Here is a 25,015-nt window from a genome sequence, read left to right on the forward strand (position 1 = left end):
GTAAGAGTCAGAACGCAGACTGCGGTCGCAAGGCACCCGACTGTTAAAAATTCCTCCACTTCTCTACTATAGATTGGAAATGATTCGGAGAAAGTCTTTTACCTACACAGAGTCCACATTATGGAATGCTCTTCTTCCCAGTGGGTTGAGGCAGGAGAGAGATGTAAAAAAAAAAAAAAAAAATGTTTCCGGGAAAGTCTGAAATCCTTTTTGTTTACAAATGCTTTTGGGCATTGATTTGAGAATTTTAAAATGGCTTTTGGATTTATGTTTTAAATCATGTACATTTATGTTTAATATTATAAGTATAGAATTTTGTAACTCACTCCGAACAATGTAAAGGAGGTAGTAGGATAAAAGGCTTTAAAATAAATAACCCAGGTTCTGCATTATTCCACACAAATTAAAAGAACAAGTAAAAAAGTATTCAACATTAACAGTGCTTCGAGGAGCGTGCAGTTGATTTGATGCAGTGTTTGATCATGGCCAAAGATTAGACCTTTTTGGAATAGGGACCACAACATCATAAAAAAAGGGAGTTCACTCAGATTGTCGTATCCCTCTTCTCTTCCTGAGCCATCATCTTACGACGATAATCTGGGGAGACCACCAAAATACAAAGACTCTGATTAAAGTAGTATTAGTATTGGCTGAGCGGAAAGATGAGGAAATGGCATCAAAAGATATTATTTATGATTACTCTGAAGAAGCTTGCAGCTAAATCGAAGGGGTGTGGGCAGACACTTATAGCTGTGGGGCTCCTCCTGTTTCACTTTCTAACCAGAAGCTCTCTAATGCTCTCCAGATACTACCGTACTACTCCAGAATGTACACCTGCACAATCCAGATGCTTGGGTCATTTATTTTTCATCTTGACAGAGAGGATTAAGATTTCATCTGATTTCTCCGGTAGTGTTTTTAAGAGAGAGTCTCGCTTTGGTCCTTTATAGTAAAAAGTAGGAAACCGAGATGGATGCACAGATGACCACAAAACTAAAAACGTGGGTGGATCATACTGGAACAATATCTGCATGATAATGCACCTGTTTTATCTCTGCTGTTGTGTGCAGGGTATTTTTCAAATAAAAGCTGAGCTTTGTATAAATCTGAATAATAATAAATAATTAATAAAATAAAATTTAAAACACAGCAAAGCCTCCATTTATTTTGAGGGGTAGGGATTTTTAATCTGCCATCAGAGGAACAGGCAGACAAAAGAAAAAAAAGTCTACTGGCTTTGTAATGCATACTCTGGAAATAGTAAGTGCACATATTCAAGCTCGTAACAGGTAAAACTGAGTGCAATCAGCAGTCCACATATGGAAGTGGGTTTGGGTTTATGAGAAATAAACTGAGTGCAATTAGTCTTCGCAATCTGCTATTTAGCAGCTGTTGAGTGGTATTAATTGGATGCTAAGGAGCAGAGTTCAACAGGACTTGAGAATACAGCAGAAGAAAAGTGAAGTCTGGAAAATAATTTGCATACAAGAGGCATGGACCAATGCAAAATTTAAAAAAACTTTACCTGGGGGAAGAATGATTGAGTTATGCTCCCTAACAAAACCTCAGCATGCAAACACTACAGGAAGGCACATAATGCCAGTATAGGGCAATGCCCATCTTCTACCTACTATTTAGTCTTGGCACAAATTCTACTTTACTTCTTCGCTCCTCTAATAACTAAATGCCAGTTAAGAGGTGCACTACATGACTATTCCTCTGATTTATATTGCACCACTAATGCACAAAAAGCAAAGTTTTTCCACAAAAAAATAAGTTCTAAACAAGAGGCCAGGGTATGAAGATAAAACAGGGACAGAGTCCAAGACTAAAGTCAGGAAATATTCCATCACAGAAAGGGGCAGGTAGGTAGAAAGTACAGTGACTGGGTTCAGAAGACCCTGGGGCAGTCACAGAGGTTCCTTAGTTGAGGTGAAGTAAAAGGTAAAGGTGGAGTTTAAGTAGTGAGCATTGTTCAATGAAGCCAAAATGTTCAGAAGGGACCTGTGGTCTTTATCTGCCATCTTGTTCTGTGTTACTAGGTTCACCCATGAGTCACTGATAAAAACAAATTGTTCAAGTATTAGGGAGAGAAGAACCTATATCCAATACCTGCCTCCTCTCCAGTAAAGCCAACATAATAGAACTACACCGCGTTAGGCAGACATTTATTTCCAGCACCTTTTTTTTTCTTTTCTGGACATTTTAGTTTAATGCATGGAATACACTAAGACATACTGAAGGGTTTGTTCCCCATTTTGTGTATGGCCAAAAAAAATGTGATACATTTCAGCGGCATTCATTACTCAGAAATACCAAAATGTCCAAAGTCTGCCCCCAGCATTCATTCCTAGAGCATCATTACCTTGTTCCCAATTGAGGCTTAGAAGCCAGGGTGAGAGAAAACAAAAGGAAGAAAAAAAAACAAAAACACTGCAGCAGGCACATTGCTGTACCTAAATTCCTAGAGAGAAAGAGAGAGATTGGTTTTCCTTATTAAAAAAAAAAAAATCACTAGTATTTCTGGAAAGAAAGGAGAGTACTCTGCGGGCCCTCACTGTGCCTATCATTGTGTTTCAGAATTTTCCAAATAACTGGTTTTAATCAGACCAGGTCAGAGTTAAATCTGAACACCTAAAGGAGAGTGGGGGAGGAGAATCATCTCTTTTCTCTTGTGTAACGCCCCTTACATTGCTGAACGGTAGACAAGGGGAGACAGTAAGTGCAGGCGTGGCCCTGGACGATCACAACCCACCTAGGCATCTCCTCCTCAGGGCATTCCAGAAAGGCTGCTGCTGGCCATCAGTTCTTCCAAGCAAGCTGCAGCCCCTCAATACAGAGCACACCCCTTGCATAGCGAGAGAGGCACACATAGGAAAATTTAATTTAAATTAAAAAAAAGGTCTCCATGCACAGTAGACATAGGGACACCTTATAATAATGCTAGCAGATAAAGGAGCAGGTAGGAGTGGCTTCTCCCTCATGATCCGCGAAACTAGCATGTTTCCCTTTGAAAGCAGCTAACAAATGACCGCACAGAGACAAATGTAAGTGACAAGCGACCTATGACCCGAAAGGACGCTAGTTCCATTTCCAGGCACAAAATAAAAGTCCAAGGGTCAATTAGTTCACCATGCATAAAATTAAAAGCGCCTCTGGACCTAAAGAGCAGAGAAAAAATGGCAGTAGCCAGCTGAATTACCTATTAACTCACAGGGCAGCAGCAAGCCTGAAGGATTCACAGGTTGCCGAGCAGCAAACCAGAAGCCAAAAGGTCCCCCGACTCCTGGCAGCTACTGAAGTTCACAGGAACACTTTCGGGAGCTGCTCTTGGAAAGGCTGCCAGAAAAGTTACCGGACTGGGCGCCTCAGCCACGATCAGCCTCAGAGCCCGTCAATCGCCATTAACAGAACAACGAATGACAGAAACGCCGACACCTAAATGCCACCCTGAGACAGGTCATTCACTTCTAGGAGCGTCTCCTGCTTTTTTTTGATCGACTGTAGATAACACTCAACTCAAATTACTTTTCTTTTTTTTTTTAATTAGCTTTCTACGTTGAAATACAGACAAAGCAAAAATCCGACGTACTAGTAGGAAATCCAAGATCCACTGTCATTACGCTTTACAGAATTGTTTTATGTTACAACACAAACCAGTGCCTCTGTCAGTCAATCAAAGCCAATTCTCTTGCTTTTCACTTAAATTTTTTAACAGGACCCGCCGCGAGAGCTGCAATTTAAGATTTCCTAATATTTCAGACCTCGGGTGTCCCCGCCCCCGGTTTAACAATTGCTCAAGTGTCTTCTAAATATATAGATGAAAGCAAATAAAATTTGAGTACTTACTTCATCTTCGGAAAGCCCATAAATTGGTTCTACGATGGTCGCCATGGAACTGGAATAAAACGTACAAACAGTGCTCCACAAAGGTAAAACGAAAAAAAATATATATATATGTATGTATCTCGCACCCGGGACTTTAGAAGCAATTTTCCACTGGATATGTGCAGAGTGAGAGAGAAAACAAAGGCAGAGCAATTGAATCCTCCCAAGATCCAAGCAGGCAATGTCTCCCTAGGAGCAATAGGCTGAGATCTGGCGTGTGTTTATGCCCCGGTGCAGCAAAGCTGCTTCCTAGTGTACAGCCAGCAGCAGCAGCTGGGAGTTGCTCGCTCCCTCCCTCCCACCTTCCCTCTTGTGTGTGTGCGAGTGTCAGTGCTGGGCTTGCCCTGTTTATGTATCTCAATCAGCGCCGAGCTCGCTTGGCGGGGGGTGTCCACAACATTTCGGAGGCTCCTCGCCTGGCGGGTTTCAGTGCATCCCCCACGCTGGCCTTGCTCCCCCCCCCCCGTGAGCGTCCTCCGCCTTCTGCTCCGTAGGCGCCCGCGCGTGCTGGAGTTTCTTCCGTGTCTGCTGGGCTTGGTTCTCTGTTGCTCGGCGCTCGCTTTGCCTTTCTGTGGCTCGCCCTGGAAATGAGTGTCTCAAGGGCTGGCCTTTTGTGTTCTTGGGTTTTCTTTTCAGTTCTGGGCTTCTGAGCGCCGAGTTGTTGTGGGGAGGGGTCTCAGCGCATGCCGTGCTTTTTGTCTCATGGGGGGGGGGGGGGGGCTGGTAAAGTGCAGGCCGGCTCTGCCTCTCTTCCGGGGCTCTGCAAGCTTTCTCCCCTTTAACAGAGGACCCAGTGGCCGCAGCTCTCACACAAACCTGCCCGGATAGGAGACGAGGCCTGCCAGCGCCCAGCCCCGCACCGTCCTATCCCGTGACTAGCCGGGAGCCCCAGCAGGCTGAGCACGGTGCGAGGGAGGGGGCGGGCAGTGCAGCCCCAGCAAACCAATTGACTGGAGGAGGAGGAAAAGCGTGAGGTTGGGTTGGCTTTCCTGGCACCGGCCTAGAAAAAATAAAAGTGATGGAGGAAGGAAAGCCCGGGGCAGAAAAGAGCATGGGAAAGACGGGGTGGCGTGGGCTGCATGCATTTCGTACCTACGTATAATTTACAGGGGAAATCCACATATTTTCCCCCACCTCCAATGACCCTGAAGGAAGAGGAAACGCATTTCTGAACGATTGACCTCAGAAGCTCAGGTCCGTTTCTTTTTTTTTTTTTTTTTTTGCTTTTTTGGGGAGAAAGTGTTATATCAGAAAGTGATGTTAAATATCTGGATTTTGTGAATGTCTTTTGTTCCTGTAAATAAAGACTTGGAAGTTGCAAGCCACAGTTGCAGTTCGGGGTGGCTTCCTGCCTTAGACCAGGCTAAGAGCGCCCCTACGTGGCCACAGCTGTGCATTGGTTCCTTTGTTCATCTGCGGACAATGCACTCTACAAAGGGGCATTGTTGTGCTAAAGGTGCGCGCAGCGCATCATCGGAATAGTCCGCTTGAAAACGTAGGTGCATTCTTTTCCTTGTTCTGCAAACACACTGTCACGTCTGCTTACTCCGCCGATTTTTGGCTTGCTTTTCTTCCCCCCTTCCTCCATGCCTAGCGGGGACGTCGGTGTTCGGCTCTTTGGCCGTTCAGTGGCAACGCAGGTAGGAGGCCTTCCCTGCGTTTCCACCCCCTCTCTCAGGATCGCTCTTGATCCTTCTCTTGCCGCCTGACTGTTGCTATGGAAGTCAAGTGAAGCCCCACAGCGTCTCTTTAGAAAAACAAAAATCCCTGTGGACTGAGATGCCTGACTTGCTCTTTATAAGGCGTTTTTTGTTTTTTTTATGGGTCCTATCTCCCCCTGCGCCTTTCACCTGCAGCACTGCAGTGTGCAGCTGTTTTTCTGCGGGTCGGGTTCCCTATTCCCCCCTCCCTCCCTCTCACTCTCTCTCACTCTCTCTCTCTCTAGCTACAATAATTTTCACAGTTCTCAGGAGGAAAAGGTTCAGCGACCTCTACCTCTTTAAAAAGGCAAGAGAAAGTGACCTAATGCTGAAAAATCGAGTTCAAATCCCACTTCTGCCATTGACACGACTTGGAACCTTGGGGAAGTTGCTTTATCTCTCCTCGCCTCAGGCAGCTACTTACAGGCGATGCAGAAGGTGCGTTTCCTGCCCGCACTTCCGTGCATATTTTCTGTACATAAAAGTTACTACCGATGCCGCAAGGTGTTGTACGGGCAGGAAATGTGTTTTCTGGAAACGGGAGCGCCCTCACATGGAAATCGCAAGGAAATGAGCACATTAAGCATTACTCCCTGATGTAAAGAGACTGCCTTTGGCCAGCACACATTTCTTGCCGCTGGAAACTAAACCCCTGGACAGAGCTGGTGTTTTCCAGCACTTCTGCGCTGGCACTTAAAAAAGGGGGACAACTGGGGGGGGACAGAACACTTATCCGGGTATGTGGCAGCAGCAGCCACAATTCAGTACTGCTTTATCCGGCTATCTTGCAGCAGCAAGCCACTGCCACTTAGCCAGATAGGACAGTACTTAGCTGGGGCGGTTCAGCACTAGTTAGCCGTGTAAGTCAGTAGCTATCTGCGTGAGTGATAGCGGCCTGTCAGGGATGCTTTCCCCCCGCCCCCCTTCCTTCCTGAGTTAAAAAAAAAAAACTGCACTGGTTTTCACATTCTAATGCCCATATTACTGCATCGACCTGTTAGATTACCAGCTCTTTGGGACAGGAGCTTATGGTACCTGAATATTTATTTACAGTTGTACAAGTGCTGTCTACATCCAAATATCTTTATTATACCAATGTCTTCTGCCTCCTCCCCAACTATAGGGTTGCTTCAGATCAAAGGGCAGAGTTGTGTGGGTAGAAATGTACAAATCCTACTTTTAAGGGCAGTGTGATTTCATGTGCTGTCCATTTGTAGTGCATACTGGTGGGTTCATGTTGGTTTGTTTGAGTCTCTGGCGAAGTGGTGACTCGCTAACACTTATTGCCTGGCAATGTTCAATGCTCGTTTTTCTATTTGAGTGCCCTGTCCTGGTTGGGAATCGGTTATTTGTGGCATAGGATGAGGTGTGTATACCCATGATGAGTTCTCTGTTGCCGGATTGATTTTTCCCCTTCATCCCCACTGCACGGTTGAATCTTCTCACTTTTATCATGTGCTCTGATTTCTTCATTTTCTTCTGGTGTTATTTTCTCTGTTACCACTTCCAGCTTTGGCCACCTCCCTTTGTCTGCTCTCTGTCCTTTGCGAGTTTGGGCTTTCAGATGCTTGCAGTGGTTTTTGTCAAGCAGGGTTTAAGGAACAGTCTACATATCTGTGCTTTTCATTTCTGTTTTGCTGCCCCATTAAAACATCCTCCTCCTCTTTCAGCTATAAGAGCAGAGGGGGAGGAGAAGCAGGGGCCTTCCGGTCAGCCTTAGTGAGTCATACTATTCAAGATAGCAGGGCAGTACAATAGTGCGTCTTTTATTATCCTTGCAGTAACTATGGATATGCAGTCCCACTGATCTATGCCGGGTATTTGCGTAACAGAAAGGTGGATATACAGAAAAGAGGTTTACAGCCATGTAGAAAGTGTACAGAGGGACTAAAATTGAGAATGCACGGAAAAAAGGCATATGCTGGGGAGGGGAGGGGAGGGGGGGGAGGTGATCCTGTGCATCTTGTAGAGAAGATCTTAAATGTTAGAGAGTCCAAAGTCGAGCATTATAGTACAGTCCCAGTTATGAAAAGTGACACAGGCCAGTACAAATTTGGCTTCTGTTTTCTGACTTCTCTTTTTTTTTTTTTTTTTTTCTGCCAAATGCTAACTTTTTAGGAAACTGATGTTCAGCGCTTTCCTCTATGGCCCATGGAGATGGACAGAGACAACAGAGCCACCGAAAAGATAAATTTTCCCAACAGAAATTAAAAAAAAAAAAAAGTAACAGCTTTGACTGGGCAACATGATTTTTTGCCCCTTCCTGCTGTTTAGTGAGATATAATGGTGCTTTCCACCTGCCATTGTATATTTTAGCTGTCTTCATTTTGGGAAGCTCTGTTGAAAATCTGTTGCCAAGGAAGGCTAACTGCAGTCCTGCTGTAACAGTGGTATTGGGAACCAAAAAATCTTTATCTTTCAAGCAATTAATTCAATTCCAACACTGATCCTGTTCTGGCAGGGGCGAAGAGGAGGAGAAGGAAGTAGAATTAACTTTTGAGTTAATGACTTTTGCAGAGGGTAGGGAAGGAATCAAATATTCTTTACCCCCATTAATTACTTGTGAACAAAGCAGACTTTTTTTTTTGTATTGAAGTTCTGCTTCACATGAACATGCCATAGCTTAGAAGATACCTTTAAAGGCATCTGTTGTTTTTATGTGCAATCAAAGTTCATGATGCTGTTTTTAATGAGGTAATTCCACAGGTGGATTCTACCCGGGGATCTGCTCATGAAGAAAAGCCATTGTGGCACACCTTATGAAAGGGACAGAGATGAGGAGTCACAAATGGGGGGGGGGGGGGGGGGGAAGTGACTTCAGCCCTCCCTGTAGCCTTGTCTGTGTGACTCATCACTTTAAGGCGACACACTAAAGAATTAAAAAGATTATACTGTGTGGCTCCCTTAATCACCAGTTACAGGACACCTTCATCATCCCGCTTAAATAGGCAGGCAATTAGCACCCTATCAGAGCGGAGGCAAGGGAAAGAGATGGGGGGGGGGGGCCTAATTTGTAGACAAAAAGGAAGTGGATCTGTGAGGGGGATGTAAGGTGGAGCAGGGCTAGAGCCAGATTTGATTGGTGCAAAGGGACAGGAGCAGAGCTGGATGGGAAACCGTGTCTCCAAAGCACAGGCACTATCACACACACACACACACACACACACACACACACACACATGTACAGAGAATTGGCCTCTTTCTCTCTAATCTCCTCCTCCTCTCTAGGCTGGTAATTATAACCCTCCATCCTTATATCCCCATGAATCCCACTGGGGTCCTCACTTCTGCCCCACCTCTCCCAGCCTCCTGTTCCTCGCAATACAGGGAAGGGAAGGGGGTGAGGGTGGGTGACAGGAGGTGGAGAAGGGGCTAGATTAGGGAGCAGTGTGGCTGCTCTGTTTACTCCAGGCTCAACCCCTTGCCTTCCTCCCCTCCCTGCAGGCTGCGTGGAGGGGAGGGGCTGGAGAAAAGCATCCTTGCTGCTCTGCCTGTTAAGTCTGAAAAGAAGTGCGGGGGGGGGGGGGGGGAGCGTTCCATCCCCGTTCCCCCTCCTGAAAGAGATGGAGTTATTGGAGGATGGGGAGAGTGAGGGGGATGAGGAGGCAGGCACTCTGATTCTTCTTTGTGACTGGGGAGGCATCCTGATCTTGTGTTTAAGTGACAGTCGGGACCGGCGTACAATGCTGGGCACTTCATAAATCTTTAAAAAGGTTTTTGGGGCGGGGGGTAGGAGAGTACCGCCTTTGTATCATGAGTTGCAGGAGGAGAGAAGGGATTGTCTCTCTGATCCATTATTTTCTTTGGCAGTACTACTTAACCGGATATCGTTTAAAAAATATCCAAGGAAGTACCACATGATCAGGCCACACAAGGCTGGATAACTAAAAAAAATAAAACCCCTAGATTCAAACATTACCGGTTCGTTTTTATTGTCATCCGGCTATACGTAACCGGATAACTTTAAGCTGGTATATTCAGCAGGACCTTTATCCCACTGAATATATCAGACAAGTTATCTGGCCTACTGAAAGTGGACCTTGTTAAGGGCAGTAATCATGGCGGTTCAGTAAGGAGAGTTTCTGCCCCTTTGGATCTAATGGAAGCTTATCTTCACATTCCCATCTGGAAGGGCCAGTGTTTCCTCAGATTTGTGGTGCTAGGTCACCATTTTCAGTTTCAGGTGATGCCCTTTGGTCTAGCAACAGCCCCGAGAACCTCCTCCAAGTTAATAGTGGTGGTGGTGGTAGGAACACTGCGCAAAGAAGGGTTTATGTGGTGCATCCGTATCTGGACGATTAGATATTAGGAGTGAAATCCTTTCAGAAGGGCATTGCCTTCTCAACGAGTGATCTGATTGTTACAGATTTTGGGATGGATTGTCAATTTTTTTTCTAAAAGCAGTCATCAACCTGCTGAGACACTAGATTACCTGGGAGCTTGAGTCAAAGCAAAGATGGATCATGTTTGTCTAATGGAACAAATGCGACAAGCTGTGTGGTTAGGTCCAGGAATTGAGAATGGCCAGAAATCTGACAGTGTGATGCTATCGCCAGACTCTCAGGTCATGAAAGTAGCCGGGATCTTGTTCCATGACTGAGGGCTCACTTGCATCCTCTTCAGAGGGCTCTGCTTTCCAGGTGGAATTCCCAATCTCTGGACTATTCTACATAGAAATGACAGCAGAAAAGGACCAAATGTTCTATCCAGTCTGCCCAGCAAGGTTACCCCCATGCTTATCGGTTTCACAGACCGTAAACCTCAGGGCCTTCGTTGGTTGCTGTTGGAATCCAATTCCCCTTAATGCCTTGCAGTTGAAGCAGAGAGATCAGTGTTGCAGTTGCATCAAAAGTTATTGGTTAAGGGTAGTAACTGCTGCATCAGCAAGTTACCCCCATACTTATTTCCACACACTGTAAAGGTCAGGGGCCTCGTTGGTTGCTGTTCAAATCCAGTTCCCCTTTTCTCCCTGACATTCAAGCAGAGAGCCATGATGGAGTTGCATCAAGAGTATGAAGGCTTGGTTAAGGGTCTTAACCACCACACCAGCAAGTTATCCCATGCATTCTTTTCTTTATTTCCATCCTCTAGTCTTTAGGGATCCACAGTGTTTATCCCATGCCCCTTTGAATTCTTTCACAGTTTTTGTCTTCACCACCTCCTCCAGAAGGGCATTCCAGGCATCCACCACTCTCTCCGTGAACAAATATTTCCTGATGTTGGTTCTGAGTCATCCTCCCTGGAGTTTCATTTCGTGACCCCTAGTTCTACTGATTTATTTCCACTGGAAAAGGTTTGTCGAACGTACATCATTAAAACCTTTCAGGTATTTGAAGGTCAGTAATATATCTCCCCTGAACCTCCTCTCTTCCAAATCCTTCAGCCTCTCCTCATTGGTCTTCTCATACAGACCCCCACACCATTTTGGTTGCTCTTTTCTGGACTGCCTCCGTCCTTTCTCTTTTCCCTTTTGAGATATGGACTCCAGAATTGAACACAATACTCCAACCGAGGCCTCAACAATCACCTGTACAAGGGCATTATCACCTCCTTTTTCTTACTGGTTATTCGTTTTTCTATGCAGCCCAGCATTCTTCTGGCTTTAGCTATTGCGTTGTCACATTGTTTCGCCATTTTCAAATCTCCAGACTCTATTATCCCAAGATCCCTCTCTTGGTCCGTGCATATCAATTTTTCGCCCCCATCACATACAGCTCTTCTGGATTATCGCACCCCAAATGCATGACTCTGCTCTTCTTGGCATTGAATTCAAGCTGCCAAATCTTCGACCACTCATCCAGCTTTCTTAAATCCCTTTTCTATATGGTTGCAACTGCCAGATGCAACAAGGCAAGCTTGCAGTGGGGGTTTGGACAGCAAGCACTTGAAATGGGGAATGGACTTGCTGACCCATCAGTTGCTAGTGAGTCAGGGCTTTTCGGCTGGCTCTCCTCTGTTTAACACCTCAGCTAGTGGGACAGGTGGTCAGAATTCTGTATGATGGAGGTGAGGAGAGCTTTTTTCCTGTGACTGAGCGAAAGCTATTTCCTTGGATTTTCTTACCTGCGGCTGCCTGTCTATTTGAAACAGCTTTGTATTGGTTGTCCCTGCTTACGGTGCTAACGAGACTGGTTTCCGGGGGTAGACGTGAGCCTGCCCCCCCACGGTATTTAGAAAAGCCAATCACCAGCCTTTACGTCACTAGGAGGGGCCGGTAAGGAGCTATAAATGGCCCTCCTATGGCACGCGGCTCTGACCGGATCCGCCTGGATATGCATGGGATAATAATAATACCTTGAATTGTGGTGAAAGGAAAGGAAAAAAATGAAATTATTCTTGTACAGGCTTATTTCAATGAACGCTGCAGGTAGGCAAATGTTTTTTTTAATTGTAATCTCCTTGACCTCCATAAGAGAAGTTTATTTAATATAGTAAGTTGCCTCTGCCTCTCCAGATCATAGTTCTTGATTTCCTTTAAAATAAGTGATAAATATCATATGCCTCATACTAAGAGAGAGGCCAAAATAAGGCCAGTCTCAAGTACTCCGATTGTGGAACTAGGTCAAAGGACTGTTGCAGATTGGGTGAATTCTCCACAGAATACCCCTGTTGAGGGGGCCGCAATGGGGTTGGATTCAGAGCAAAACCCATCCCCATTGGCCGAGGACATCTCTTTAAGTCCAGGGGCGCCAGTTATACCAACACCACCTGGCAAAGAAGGGATGTTATAACTTAGTATGCCAGATACTTCAGAAGGTTATTCTGGGAGTGTGGAAGAGATTGGTGAAAATGTAGGAGAAGAACAAGGGATACCACCTAAAACAGTGGATCAGAAATCTGTTCGAGAACATACTTCCTCTAAAGTTTTGAATAATCACCAAGGTGTTGAAACTAAAGAAAAAATCAGTCATGAAGTAATAATGAGACCTTCAAATATAACCCTGGAAACTTTATGGACATATTTGACCAAGCTGGACTCTTCTATTAAGAATTTAACAAAAGTTATGAATGAAACTAATTTAGTAGTTAAAAGTAATGTTGATGTAATGGTAGGTCAACAGAAACATGTTAATGATATAGAACGATTATCACAAGCAGAGAAAATTCAAGTGAATCAGATAAAAGGCGAGAGTGAAATACAAAGGAAAATAGAGAACATTGAAAATTATTCTCGAATATTAAATCTGCGGATTATTAATTTTCCGATTACTAGTAAAATGAATCCTATTGATCTGTTTAGATCTTATGTAACACAAATATTAAAGATTCCAGATCAGTATATGCCTACAGTAGTAAAAGCCTTTTATATTAATGCTTCTACCTCTATTAATATGAAAGAGCAAGTATATTCTGAAAAACAAACTAAAGAATTGGAAGATCAAGGAAATAATGCTGATCCCTCGCTAGATTTATCAGATTTCCTTGAAAAATCTCAAGACGAGTTGGTTGCTAAGAGCCAAGAAAAACAGATAAGTATGAAAGGAAAGAAGTGTGAGGCTTGCTGGGCAGACTGGATGGGCCGATTGGTCGTCTTCTGCCGTCGTTTCTATGTTTCTATGCCTCCAGGTCTGAAGGATCATGCTAGAGTCCTACAACATATTTTTTAGCATTTCAGCAGCCTTGGCTAGTCCTACAAGTCTGATCAGTGTAATCTCTTTTCCTACAAGCCTGATCAGTCTGAGATTTGGGTGGGCCCTTGTTGCTCAACCTATGAGGAAGGCCCCATAAGTCCTTACTGACAGCTAGCAGAACTACACAGGCTGGAGTCGAGTCTGAAGATTTATCTTTCCCCGTGGGTTGAGCCCTCGAGTTCTGGGGGCTGGCAGGTCTTAGGTGAAAGTCTCTTAGGAAGCTGAGGGGGCATAGGTCCAGTCAGGCTATGGTCAGAGGCAGGTGATAGGCAAGAATTGTCAGTGTCCAGGCTAGGGTCAATGACAGGCGGCAGGCAAGAATGATCAGGCTAGAGCCAAATCCAGAAGTCAGCCCAAGAGCAGTAGTAGTGAACAAAGAGAAGGACTAACATAGAGGGGCAGAAAGGAAGGGAGTGGCTGGATAAGATTAGGTTTGGAGAGACGAAGCAGGCTGGGCTGGAGAGATGAGGCAAGCTGGTCTGGAAAGCAGGAATAATCAGCAATTTGCACTATAGGGGAATGTAGGCGACCTGTTGCTCTGGTGAAGAGAGAAAGTCCTGGGAAGCCCTATATAGGGCCGAGGCAGTGACATAATCAATGGGCGCCTCAGGCCCTGTCCTACCACTGGCCCCTTAAGTAGTGCACGGTCCGAGGGGCGGTGGTGATGGTGGCGTTCTGAGCCATGGGCAGGAAATTCATCAGCATCCCGCCATGAAAGCAAGGCAGGCTGCTGGCATTGGGTGAGTGCTATGGCTCGCTGGGCCTGCTCGTGAGCCACTAACGTAACAATGGATGTACTTGCATTACTGTAATTATCTTTAATATAATATATAGGATGAGCCTAGAGCTAAGGTGGATTGAGGCAGTGACCTTTGAAACATTTCTGCATTTCTGAAATGTAAAAATGTATTTACTTTTTCTATTTATTTTATTTATTTATTTAAAGATTTTATATACCGACATTCATCAATGATATCACATCGGTTCACAGCGTAACATAAACTAGTGCCTGGGGTGGCGCTTTACATAGAACAAGTTTATAAAGAACAAGTTTAACATAATACAAATATAACATGTTAACAAGAGGGGAAATTGAAAGAAGGGGGAGATATAAAGTTAAACATGGAATAAAATAACATATTAACAAGCGATAAAATGAAAAGGAGGGGGAGGTAAGAAATGAGAAATAAGTTAAATTATTGTTATTATAGTAATAAGAAGTGTAAGAATATACAATATGTACAATAAATGGAATAACATAAGATATAGCAATTGTGCCGAAAACGGGTGACGGGGAGGAGAGGGGAGGGGGGAAATGGAATAGGCAGAGGGGTAGGTAACACGTTAGAGAGAGAGGGGAGGTTAGGAGCATGCTTTAGAGAACTTAACTGCAATGCTTTAAATGCTTTAGAGAACTGAACTGCAAGTTCAGTGTAGCATGCTACACTGAACTTGCAGTACTTGTCTTTTTCAGAACCTCCCTTTTTCATACTTCCTTTGTCTTGTTTCAGTTGGTACAACTCACAACAGTTTTTATGTAAAACAGTCATATCAGTACTAGCATCAAACTCAAAGAACAAAAAAATAAGAAAATTACTTGTTTCAGTTGTTCATTATTATGCACATTGGGGGGGGTCGAATTTTAAAGCAATACGCGCCTGTCCATGTGAGTGCGATTCCCGGCACGCGCACATAGATGCGCCAATTTTAAAATATGCACACGCATGTTCTATTTATGACAACCCATATAAAATCTGATGGCCATACACACATATGTACCGATTTTACCATCCACATGTCCATGCGCCGGACCGTCTGCTGGTGCGCACTTCCCCAGAACATCAGTTTATGGCTGCTCTCCCGGCCGGCCTCCGTCCCACCCCACCCCCCAGCCCCTGTGGAGAGGCCTGGCACTTGTGAGTTTACTGTTGCGTCCGTCGGTCTCAGGCGGCTTCGACCTTTGTGCCTCACCTTTCTTCCTTGGGAAGTTGGCTGCCACCGCGTCTTCATGCCACTCTCCCCGGCGTCCCCAGATCAGCAACGGCGACCACCATGTTCCCTAAGAGCCTCCTAGGGTGCGCGAGCACACATGCCATCCACGACTTTATCCACGTCATGGCGGGAACCTCGAGGGCGTCCCCTCCGAGTGATGTCAGCACATCCTGATATTTAGCCTGCCCTTCGTTTGCTAACAAACTGAGTTAGCAAGGATTTTAATAGCTCCGGTCTAAGCTGCTCTGCCGCTTCCTAGCTGCTGCAGGAAGCTCTCTCCGCCCTTCGGGGTAATTCTACTTTAACATGGGTACCCACATCTCGGGGGCCCTTCTGCTTTCTTTCAGGTGCCTATCCTGGGATACCAGATACTCACTCCTCGAGGGCTTGCTCTCCCTAATCTGGTGCCTGCCACTCTACAACTTCTGCCTGCCATGACTTCCAAAGATACAGCTTCTGCTTGAGTGAGTACTAACATACCAGTCTATCTCACCTACAGCTTCACTGCTCTACATCTGGGACTTGTTCCTGTTCACGGCACTGTCTTCACCTACAGAGTGAGATGGGTCCTCTCTGCTGAGGATCCCTGGACTACTACTGCTGGAGCTACCTTCCACTGCTGTCCACTTCCCGGGCAGTGCCACCGTGCTGTACAATAAAGATCAACCGCTCTGTGTTGCGTGTCTAGAGTCCAGCCTGGTACTGCAGTTCCTCACAGGGCTCCTCCCCGTGGGAGTGGCCATCACTGCAGTACCCAAGAATCCACTCCAGCACCTCATAATCATAACATTTACTGGGGTTTACACGCATGGCCGGACCCGTTATAAAATGCTCGTAGGCCTTTGAAAATTCAGCTGATGATGAACAACCGAAACAATCTAAAAGATTTTTTCCCCTTATTCACACAACAGTCGAACACCATTCACTCCACACACAAAATCAGATTTAGACCCACACAAGATCAGATTTAGACTCTATCTGTATATATATCAGTAACTCCAAAACCATCATGCGATGGACAATAACAACCCCAATTCTCTCCTAATCCTGGACTTAAGAAGCATTTGTACTTGCCTGTTTATCATACTGGTTTGCATTAATTCTCGTTTTTCCCATTAAGGCACATTGTTTCATAGGTTCTACTTTTAAAAAGTAGGTAACTCATTTCCTTTCCAGGAAGTTAGAATATATCTCTTGGTTAACATAATAGCCATGATCACAAGTCTTTTCCCACCTTTAGACATTTTTTGGGTTATGCTATAAAAGAAAATATATAACAAAGTGAAATAATTTAACTGACCATTTGATCATATAATATAATATTTTCTTCCAAAATAAATTCTATTTATGACAACTCATAAACATATGAAACCACATACCAGTTTGATTATTATATTTCTCACAGAAATCAGAATCCCCAAAACTCTAGAGCAAGGATTGGCAACCTATGGCATAAGTTCCATCAGTGGCACTCGAGCTCATATTTAGTGGCATGGCAGCTGCGGCGGCACGAATAGATCCGAACTGAAACTCCAGCCGCCGCTGCATCAAATTGCGTTACTTCCTCCATCCCTCCCATGCCGGAAGCAGACTGTGCATTATAAAACATAATTTTCTGCTGCCAAGGGGCCAGTCTTGCAATAAGAGCTGCAAGCTTGGTGCCGTGGCAGCAGATGAGGTTTTGTAATATGACTCCTACTGCTGCCCACCCCATGATCTGGCATGCCGCTGCAGAGCCGATCCCACAGCTGTTGAATAGGGAAAGAGAGGATCTGGTGGCCACCAGCAGACTTTAACCAGCTGGCAGCTGAAGACTACGAGAGAGCTGGCTGTAGGGTTACCAACTGACTCCAGATTTTCGGGACACATTGATCCAGTCTTGTTTTTACTCCCCTGCATGCAGGTACTTATAGTCTTGCTTTTCTTAGAGAATGCAATAGGGAAATCAGAATAAGTCCCAGATGCAATGAGGTAAAGCCAGAACTGGATCAACCTGTCCTGAAAATATGAAATCAGTTGGCTACCCTAGTTGGCAGGCTGCTGCATAGCACATTCCACAGTGGCTGTAGAGAGTCAGAGAGGACCTGTTGATGGCTGGAGACTGAGAGGGCCGGCAGACCACCATGAAGCCCATCCCATGACACTGGAAGTTAGAGGGAGGATTCAGCAGCTGCCATCTCATTAATAGCTGAAGAAGAGGCCCAGGCCCTGAGAGTGCATGTGTGAGCCTGTGTATATGGGTGTCTGCCTGTGTGTTTATGAGAGAGCCTGTGTGTGATTGCATATGAGAGCATGCAAGGGAGTGTGTGTGTGATTGCATGTGGGAGGGGAGAGCATATATGTGTGATTGCATATGGCAGAGAGAACATGTATGTCTGATTGCATGTTAGAGTGAGCTTGTGTGTGTTTTATTGTTCCGCCCACCTTGCTGATGTCACCCAGTGTCCATCCTGAAATATCAGTACCCGACACCAGAGGCACTCAATTGCTGCTGTTCACTGCTACCTCCTCCATTGGTTTGATTGGTACATTTGCTTTTCTTTCAAGCAAAACTGAAACATTGCATGTTATTGGTTTTTTTTTTCCTGATGCTCCATCGCTCCACCCCAAATAGTCTGCCTCCACCCATCTCACTGATGTCACCTGCTCTCCATCCTGAAATATTGGCACCTGATGCCAGAGGGAAACATGCATTCGTCACACGCAAAAAGGAGCATGACAATGTTGCTCCTTTGTGTGCTCCTTCATGTGTGCCTATGCTCCCTGTGCCATTTATGCTCTGTTAATAATTTGTTATACTGTGTTTATTGATTGTATTGCTGAAGTTTAGTCATGGATTATACTATTCCAATTGTGCATGGGTATGGCCAATATGCAGGGATATGGCAGTGGGTGTTGCGTTCGTGCCTATTCTCGCCCTCGCTCCACCCTCTCTACCTTATGGAGACTCCCTTCGGGTCTGACTGACAAATGTTGCTGCGGCTTCTTCTCGCCATTTTCTTCCTGGAATCCCCGGGCTGGCCTAACGCCACGGATCCACAATGTTCCTGATGATGTAAGGGCGCGTGTGCACTCCAGACTTTATACCAGCAAGGGCGCTTCCAACATAAAAGGTCTTTGATTGCTAATTCGAATCGAGTTAGCAAGGACAAGGGTAGGAATCCCTTCCTCGCAACTCTCGGGGAATCTTAGCTCCGCTGCTCTGCCTGTACAAACTCACCTAGGGGTACCTGCTCCTCAGGGGCCCCGCTCTCTCTCTTCTTGATTTCAGATTGCTGGACGGGACCTGGTACTCGCTCCTCGAGGGCCTACGTTCCTGAATACTCGGACTCCTATTGCCTGGAGGCGATCACAGACGTGAACACAGTGAGTCCTATTCAGACAGGAACCGGTACTCGCTCCACGAGGGCCCATGTTCCTATTCTCTAAGACTCCCTTCAGTCTAAGACGTTATCGCAGGTATGGAGATCAGGAGTTACCATTACAGATTGCAGATAGGAACCGGTACTCGCTCCACGAGGGCTATGTTCCTAATACCTTTCTCAGACTCTCTTCTTCTTCAGAAGATATCGCATACCTATATCTTATGGATTACTATTTCAGATTAACAGATAGGAATCGGTACTCGCTCCATGAGGGCCTATGTTCCTAAATCTCTTCTAGCCTCTCTTCTATTCCAGAAGCCATCCCATACACAGTTATTGTGAGTTCTATTTCAGACTGCCTATAGGAACCAGTACTCGCCTGTTCTTGAATACTGAAGCTCTCTGTTGCACAAGAAGACATCACAGATATCTACAATTGTGAGTGTATCATTGACCACTGGTTATGTCCAGCATAACCTGGCTACTGACTACCTATAGTCTCTCCTTACACCTCAGCAACTCAGAGATCGTAGTTCCAGTAGCAGAGGGACTTCAGCCATGCCGGGCATATCAACTCACTACTGCCACCTCTGGTGGTTCTACTTCCAGTCTAATAAAGAACTATCTGTGTTTGTCTCAATACTCCAGCCTAGCCAGAGGTCCCTCTCAGGATCTCCACTTGAGGGCTCTGTCATCTGCCATCAGCCCAGGGATTCACTTCCTTAGTATACTAAGTGTTACTCCTTACAATAATAGAGCGGTATTATCATCTGCCACTCTGTGGGAGCCAACCCACATCAGACCATTACTCCTCTCTCTGTGGAAGCTGATCCATATCAGATAGCTAACTTCCTAGCTAACTCCCCGTGTGGATCATACAGGTTGCTGGCTCGTCTTTGTACAGGAACAAAGTATAACAGTTTGCTACTCCTCCACTCTGGGGGAGCAGAGCACTAACAGATTGCTAAACTCCTCCTCCTACAGGAGCCAAGCCTATCAGATTGCTATCTCCTCCCCTTGGGAGGAGCTGATCGCTACCAGACAGCTCACTCCGCCCTCCTGGCGGGCTGAGCGCTAACAAATGGGTAATGCGTGGCCCAGGTAAACCTGGCTTTGTTAACCCATTTACAGAAATGTTGTTTATTATCTTTTCTATTGTTGGTAGATACTCAGACAATATGTAGCACAACTGTGGTGATCACAGATTTGGTGAGTGCTGAGAGACCCAGCATTTTCTGTTTTATGGAGACTTGGAGGAAAATGCTCGTATGGTCTTGAATCAGTAAAAGGTACCTGGATATTTGATTTTCTTTGAACCATGACCAGGTGGTCTTATGATTATGGTGAAAGAATCATTAAATATGGAAGTTGTAAAGGTTGAGCAAATACCGGGGTTAGAAGTATTGGCAATTCATAATTCTGTTTAGGGAATTTGCCTGGTCTATTGTCTACCTAATTTTTTAAACTCTTGCGCTTCGGCTTTGGTGGTTGTTTTATTTAGTTTTAGAGTTGATATTGAGAATTACATCAATATGGGGGATTTTAATCTGCGCCCTGATATTTTACCATTATCTAGTAACTCTGATATTGTTTTAACTGCAATGATTGCATTAGGTTGGACGCAGGTGGTAGGGTAGTCCACACACAGATTAGGACTTTCATTAGATTTGGTATTTTTGTGTGATAGTTTGCTTTATCTTAAGGGCTATTTGCTGAATTATATCGAGGTGCTGTGGTCCAAACATTTTCTAATTAAACTGAATACTCGTGTACCTGGCACTTTGAATCCAGGGATATCTCCTTCAGTTAAGATGTTAAACAGAATGCCATATGATGTAGAGAAACTATGGAGAGAGTGGATACCTAGTTTACAAATTGTATCAGTAGCGGATGTGGAGTATGCAATTGAAAACTGAGACTGTTCCTTAGCCTCGACATTAAATGTTGTTGCACTTGTACAAGAGATTATTGCCCCAAGGCGCAACAGGGCACTGTGGTTTTGTTCAGAGTTAATAATTTTTAAATGCCAGCTTACACAAGCAGAACGTCATTGGCGTGTTACAAAGAGGTGGGCTCTGCTGGGCTTCAGGGATCCCTCTCCGCTCCTATACCACTTCCTGTTCAATCGCACAGCTCCTGCACACCGCTGCTATGGACTCCTCCAAGCCTCTAGTCAGAGTGCCAGGCCTAGTCCTGGCACTCCCAAACAGTACACAGAAAAAGGTCTTTATCACAAAAGGGTTTAATGTGGTCCTGTAGCCTCACTGGCTGCAGCCCATATAATAATGCCTGGTTGTCTTAGCCTGCCCAAGCTTAAACGCTTAGGTTCACCTCAACCAGCCAGAATTAAACAGCATTTAAAACAACAATTCCTTTCCAACCTTTCGCAACCCTCCTTGTACAAACACAGTGTTTGCCCATCCCCCAACCTCCTGGTTATTCCACCTCCATAGAGGAACAGCTGGAGCTTACCTCTCCCCAGCTTACCTCCATCTCCTCCTCCCCTGACTCTGCGTAGCTGGGCTTTTGTGGCCTGTTCCACCACGCTGGCACGCCCTCTTCCTCTGCTTCCATGGACTCTGCTGAGTCATAGGCATCAGTCCCTATTTCCTCCACCTGTTCCTGCTCACTCTCCAGCCAAGGATCAGGTGCCATTTCAGGGAACCTGGGAAGTGTAGTTCTCGCCGCCCTCCTGCTCGCCCTATGGTGTCTAGGTTTGGCATTGGCTGTGACTGTTTTCCTATATCCTAGCTGTTTCTGCCCCGGGCCAGGTTGTACTGCATCACAGCATCAATATATGAAGAAATAACCATCATTTTACTGAGTTCAGACATAGGGAGACAAATCTTAGTGTTAAATCAGGATGATGAGTATGATACAAAAAATTGGATATCATCAGTGTGAACTCTATATCTTACACTGAGAGAAACCAATAATTTACATAACGGCAAGATAAGATAAAACAGCATAGGATAGTGGAAAAGGTGAAGCCCTTGCATTCCAGTCAGATAAAATGTCCCCAAGCCTCGCTGAGCACAATTAGATAGGAGACAAGACCATTTCAGCACAGTACCAGAAACAGTACCTTGGTTTCTGCAAGGCTGTTGAACATACACTGCACTTTACCTGCAATTACTGCTATTTTCTGTGAATGAATTCAGCTGGCTGTCTTGGAGCTGGAGTGCTCTGTCCTAACACCACTCATAACTCTGCCTACCTCAATATCATTGGAGGCCTGCGGGGCTTTGAAAAAGGGGGCAAACCTGCCACTTCTGCTTGCCTTAATTGGTTGCTGCAAGGCTGTTGAACACACACTACACTTGATCTGCAATTGCTGCTATTTTCTGTAAACTAATTCAGCTGGCTGTTTTAACTGTGCCCATAACTCTATCCACTTCATAATCATTGGAGACTTGCTGAGCCTGTCCACCAGACTTCCAGGCTTATAACCTATTTGGATTTAAACCAATCATTTGAATTTCTCTTTGGAAGATTTTGATGTACATGGCATTTCAGTAGTTCTAGTCCATTTGTGGAATTAAACAATAAGGATAAGCTGTCCCTCCCGATGCAGCCCATGCAAAACACTGTTCCGTGTCTAGGGACCAACTGTTAAATAAAATTAGCTGCTATGTACACAATTTGAAGGCAGTATCTGCCTCTTCTTTATGGTTTTCACCTATCTGATCAGTACCCTGGACCATATGCAAGCGCTGTCACAACACACCTGCCTTCTTGATGCTTTAATATAGTGTGTCTGCTCATCCTTCCACATCTTTTTGGTGGTTTCAAACATGCCATAAACCTTAGCCTGCTTAATATATTAATACTTATGGCTAACTTACTTACCCCTGGTCCCAACTTCAGGTGATAACCCTCTGTTCATATCTGAAGCAGATGCTGGCTGGAGGTCTGGAGAATATGGGCAGGGGAGAAGGCTTGCTTCTGGATCTGATACTGGCAGAACTGGCGGGCAGTCCGAGAAGGAGGCTTGCTTCTCGGTCTGGTATTTGCCAGGCTGTCTAGGGCTTGCTTCAGGTTGTGGTACTAGCAGATCTGCTGAGCTGCTCTTGGCCCCTCACCGTCTCAGACTCTGTGTCACTGTCCAACCCTAAGCAGGATGTCTCCTCTTTCTGGTCTCCTGGCCACATCTAGTCTTCCCCCTCCTCGATAGCAGGGGGTGCTGGGCTGCTTCGGGTTCACTCTCTTTTTCTTATTTGCCTCCCATCTTATACTTTCCAGCTGATAAAAGTGCATAAGCTCATGCAAAATCATGTAATGAGTGGAGGGTCTTTGCCGCATTGCAGGTCTTTTTCCCCTCCCCTTTTTTTCGGGGGGTAGGAGCCCTGCCATGTCAGTATGCCAGGCTGTATGCTGGAGTCAGCATTTTTCTCTGTTTCAGAATGCTCCCCCTTCATCCAAGGATGGGGGTCCCTCTGACCTTTGGAGTTCCCTTGGCTGGTCCGTGATGCCTGCTTATGAGCCTAAGTGGTTGCATTGTCCCTCTGCCTTGATTTTATTTACACAGGCTCTTACAAACATCCTTCAATGCTGGTTTAAAGTCCTCATCTGGCCAAAATTTATTTTCTTTAGTCGTGACAGTGTTTTTGGCTTGTCAGTATATTTGTCTGCTGGGCTTTCAGTGGTAAAACATGGGCTATCTCCCTACAGTCTGATTACATTAAATCTTTAGCATTTTGGTCTAAGAAACTTAATTTTGGGAGATTTAAATATCCATGAGGAAATTTCTCCAAAAGGTTTATATACTGTATTTCAAGTATTACTGACTACTCTACAATTAAAATTATTGATATCCTCTTCAACGCATAGGGCAGGCCACATATTAGATCAATTGATGATAGCTGAGGAATATGTTAATGTGGGATTGATATGTTTTATGGTCTGACCATCATTTGATTTCAATTTGTTTAAAGTTAACTATTTTTAAATATAACTTGTACAAGTTTGGAAGTTATGGCAGAAACCATTGAACTGTGAAGATTTTTTTGACCACTGGTCTCCTAAAATACATGACCTTGATTTCAATTCAGTTAGTTGATTCATGGATTCATATAATTCCACTCTTGCACACTCAATTAATGAAGTAGCATCAATGACCTTAACAAAGTTAAATAGGTCCAAAAGGTCCATCCATACCATGGTTTACATAGATGTTAATAGGAAGGAAGCAGGCCACTTGGAAGGCAAGAGCGTAAGTGGCACAAGGAAAAAAACATGTGAAACTGCTGCCACTTTTAGGTCTGTTCGTCAGGCTTAATTGACTAGTGTTTAAGTAAAAAAAGAATATTTTACTCAGTAGCTTAATAACTGCCTTAATAGACCATCAGAGTTATTTTTCACTGTTTGTTCACTATGTAAAACTCCTGAAGTTAGAACATAAAAAGAACCTGATTGTCAAAGGTTAGCTGACTTATTTTTCCAGATGTAGGTTGATTCATTATTACAAATAGTATCCAACACTAATACTGTAGTGAATCCTTTTATGGATTCACGGGTGCTTGTTAAATAGTCTAGTTTTGAACAGTTTGCTTCTACTGAGGTGGAAAAGACAGTTTATTAAAAAAAAACTCTAGCTGTTCTTTAGATTCCTGTCCAGTAGGGGGTTTTGTAATAGAAAGGATCTTTATTTGAACATTCTGGTTGCTATAGTGAATCATTAGTTAGCTGATGGTATTTTTCCAGATGCATTGAAAAGGGTAGTTGTGTGTCCAGTCATTAAACTGAGGTCTTTACTGGTAGATCAGTGTTCAAGCTACAGACCGATTTCAAATTTGCCCATATTGGCAAAATTATTGAACAGTCTGTAATGGTACAACCAACTGATTTTTTTTTTCGATCAAAATTGTTTAGTCCTCATCAGTGTGGTTTTAGACACAGTAACAGCATAGAAATATTGCTGGTGTCCATGTCTGATTACTTGCATCAATAGGTTGATGAAAACAAAGCAGTGATTGCAGTGATTTTAGACATTCCATCAGTGTTCTATACTGTAAATCATGTTTTTTTGTTACATCCTCATAGTTAATTGTGGTCAGGTTCTTACTTGGTTTACTTCGTTCTTATCTGAGAAATCTTTTCAGGTTAAAAATGAACAATGTTGTTTAACCTGGTGTAATTTAACAATGGGTATCCCATCCGGGGTCTGTACTTTCACCTACATTGTTTAATATATATCTTTGCTCACTATGTGCAGTTTTAGAGCAACATGTTGACTATATACAGTTGTTTTTCCCTTTAAAATCAGATCTTGAAAGCACATTGACTCAGGTTACTCAGTGCCTTCACACTATAAAATCTTGGATGTCAGCAAATCAACTGGTGTTCAGCCTAACAAAAACAGAAGCAATGTGGATTTCAAAGCAACCAGTTTCCAGTTCTTGTACTGAGTTGATGTGTGAGAGGACTGTTATCCCCTTCA

At 44.5% G+C, this 25,015-nt stretch overlaps 1 protein-coding gene across 4 annotated transcripts in view; it reads right to left on the reverse strand.

Annotated features, from left to right (window-relative positions):
• Nucleotides 1-4,672, reverse strand: part of NEDD4L (NEDD4 like E3 ubiquitin protein ligase) — a 907,002-nt gene extending 902,330 nt beyond the window's left edge. For all 4 annotated transcript variants that reach the window (XM_029579603.1, XM_029579595.1, XM_029579588.1 and 1 more), the window contains exon 1: nt 3,850-4,672. In XM_029579603.1, coding sequence (XP_029435463.1) covers nt 3,850-3,894 — 45 coding nt within the window. In that variant the 5' untranslated portion in view covers nt 3,895-4,672. The remainder of the gene's footprint in view (nt 1-3,849) is intronic.
• Between the last annotated feature and the right edge of the window lie 20,343 nt (nt 4,673-25,015).

Source organism: Rhinatrema bivittatum, chromosome 1, assembly GCF_901001135.1.
Source record: "Rhinatrema bivittatum chromosome 1, aRhiBiv1.1, whole genome shotgun sequence".
NCBI lineage: Eukaryota > Metazoa > Chordata > Amphibia > Gymnophiona > Rhinatrematidae > Rhinatrema > Rhinatrema bivittatum.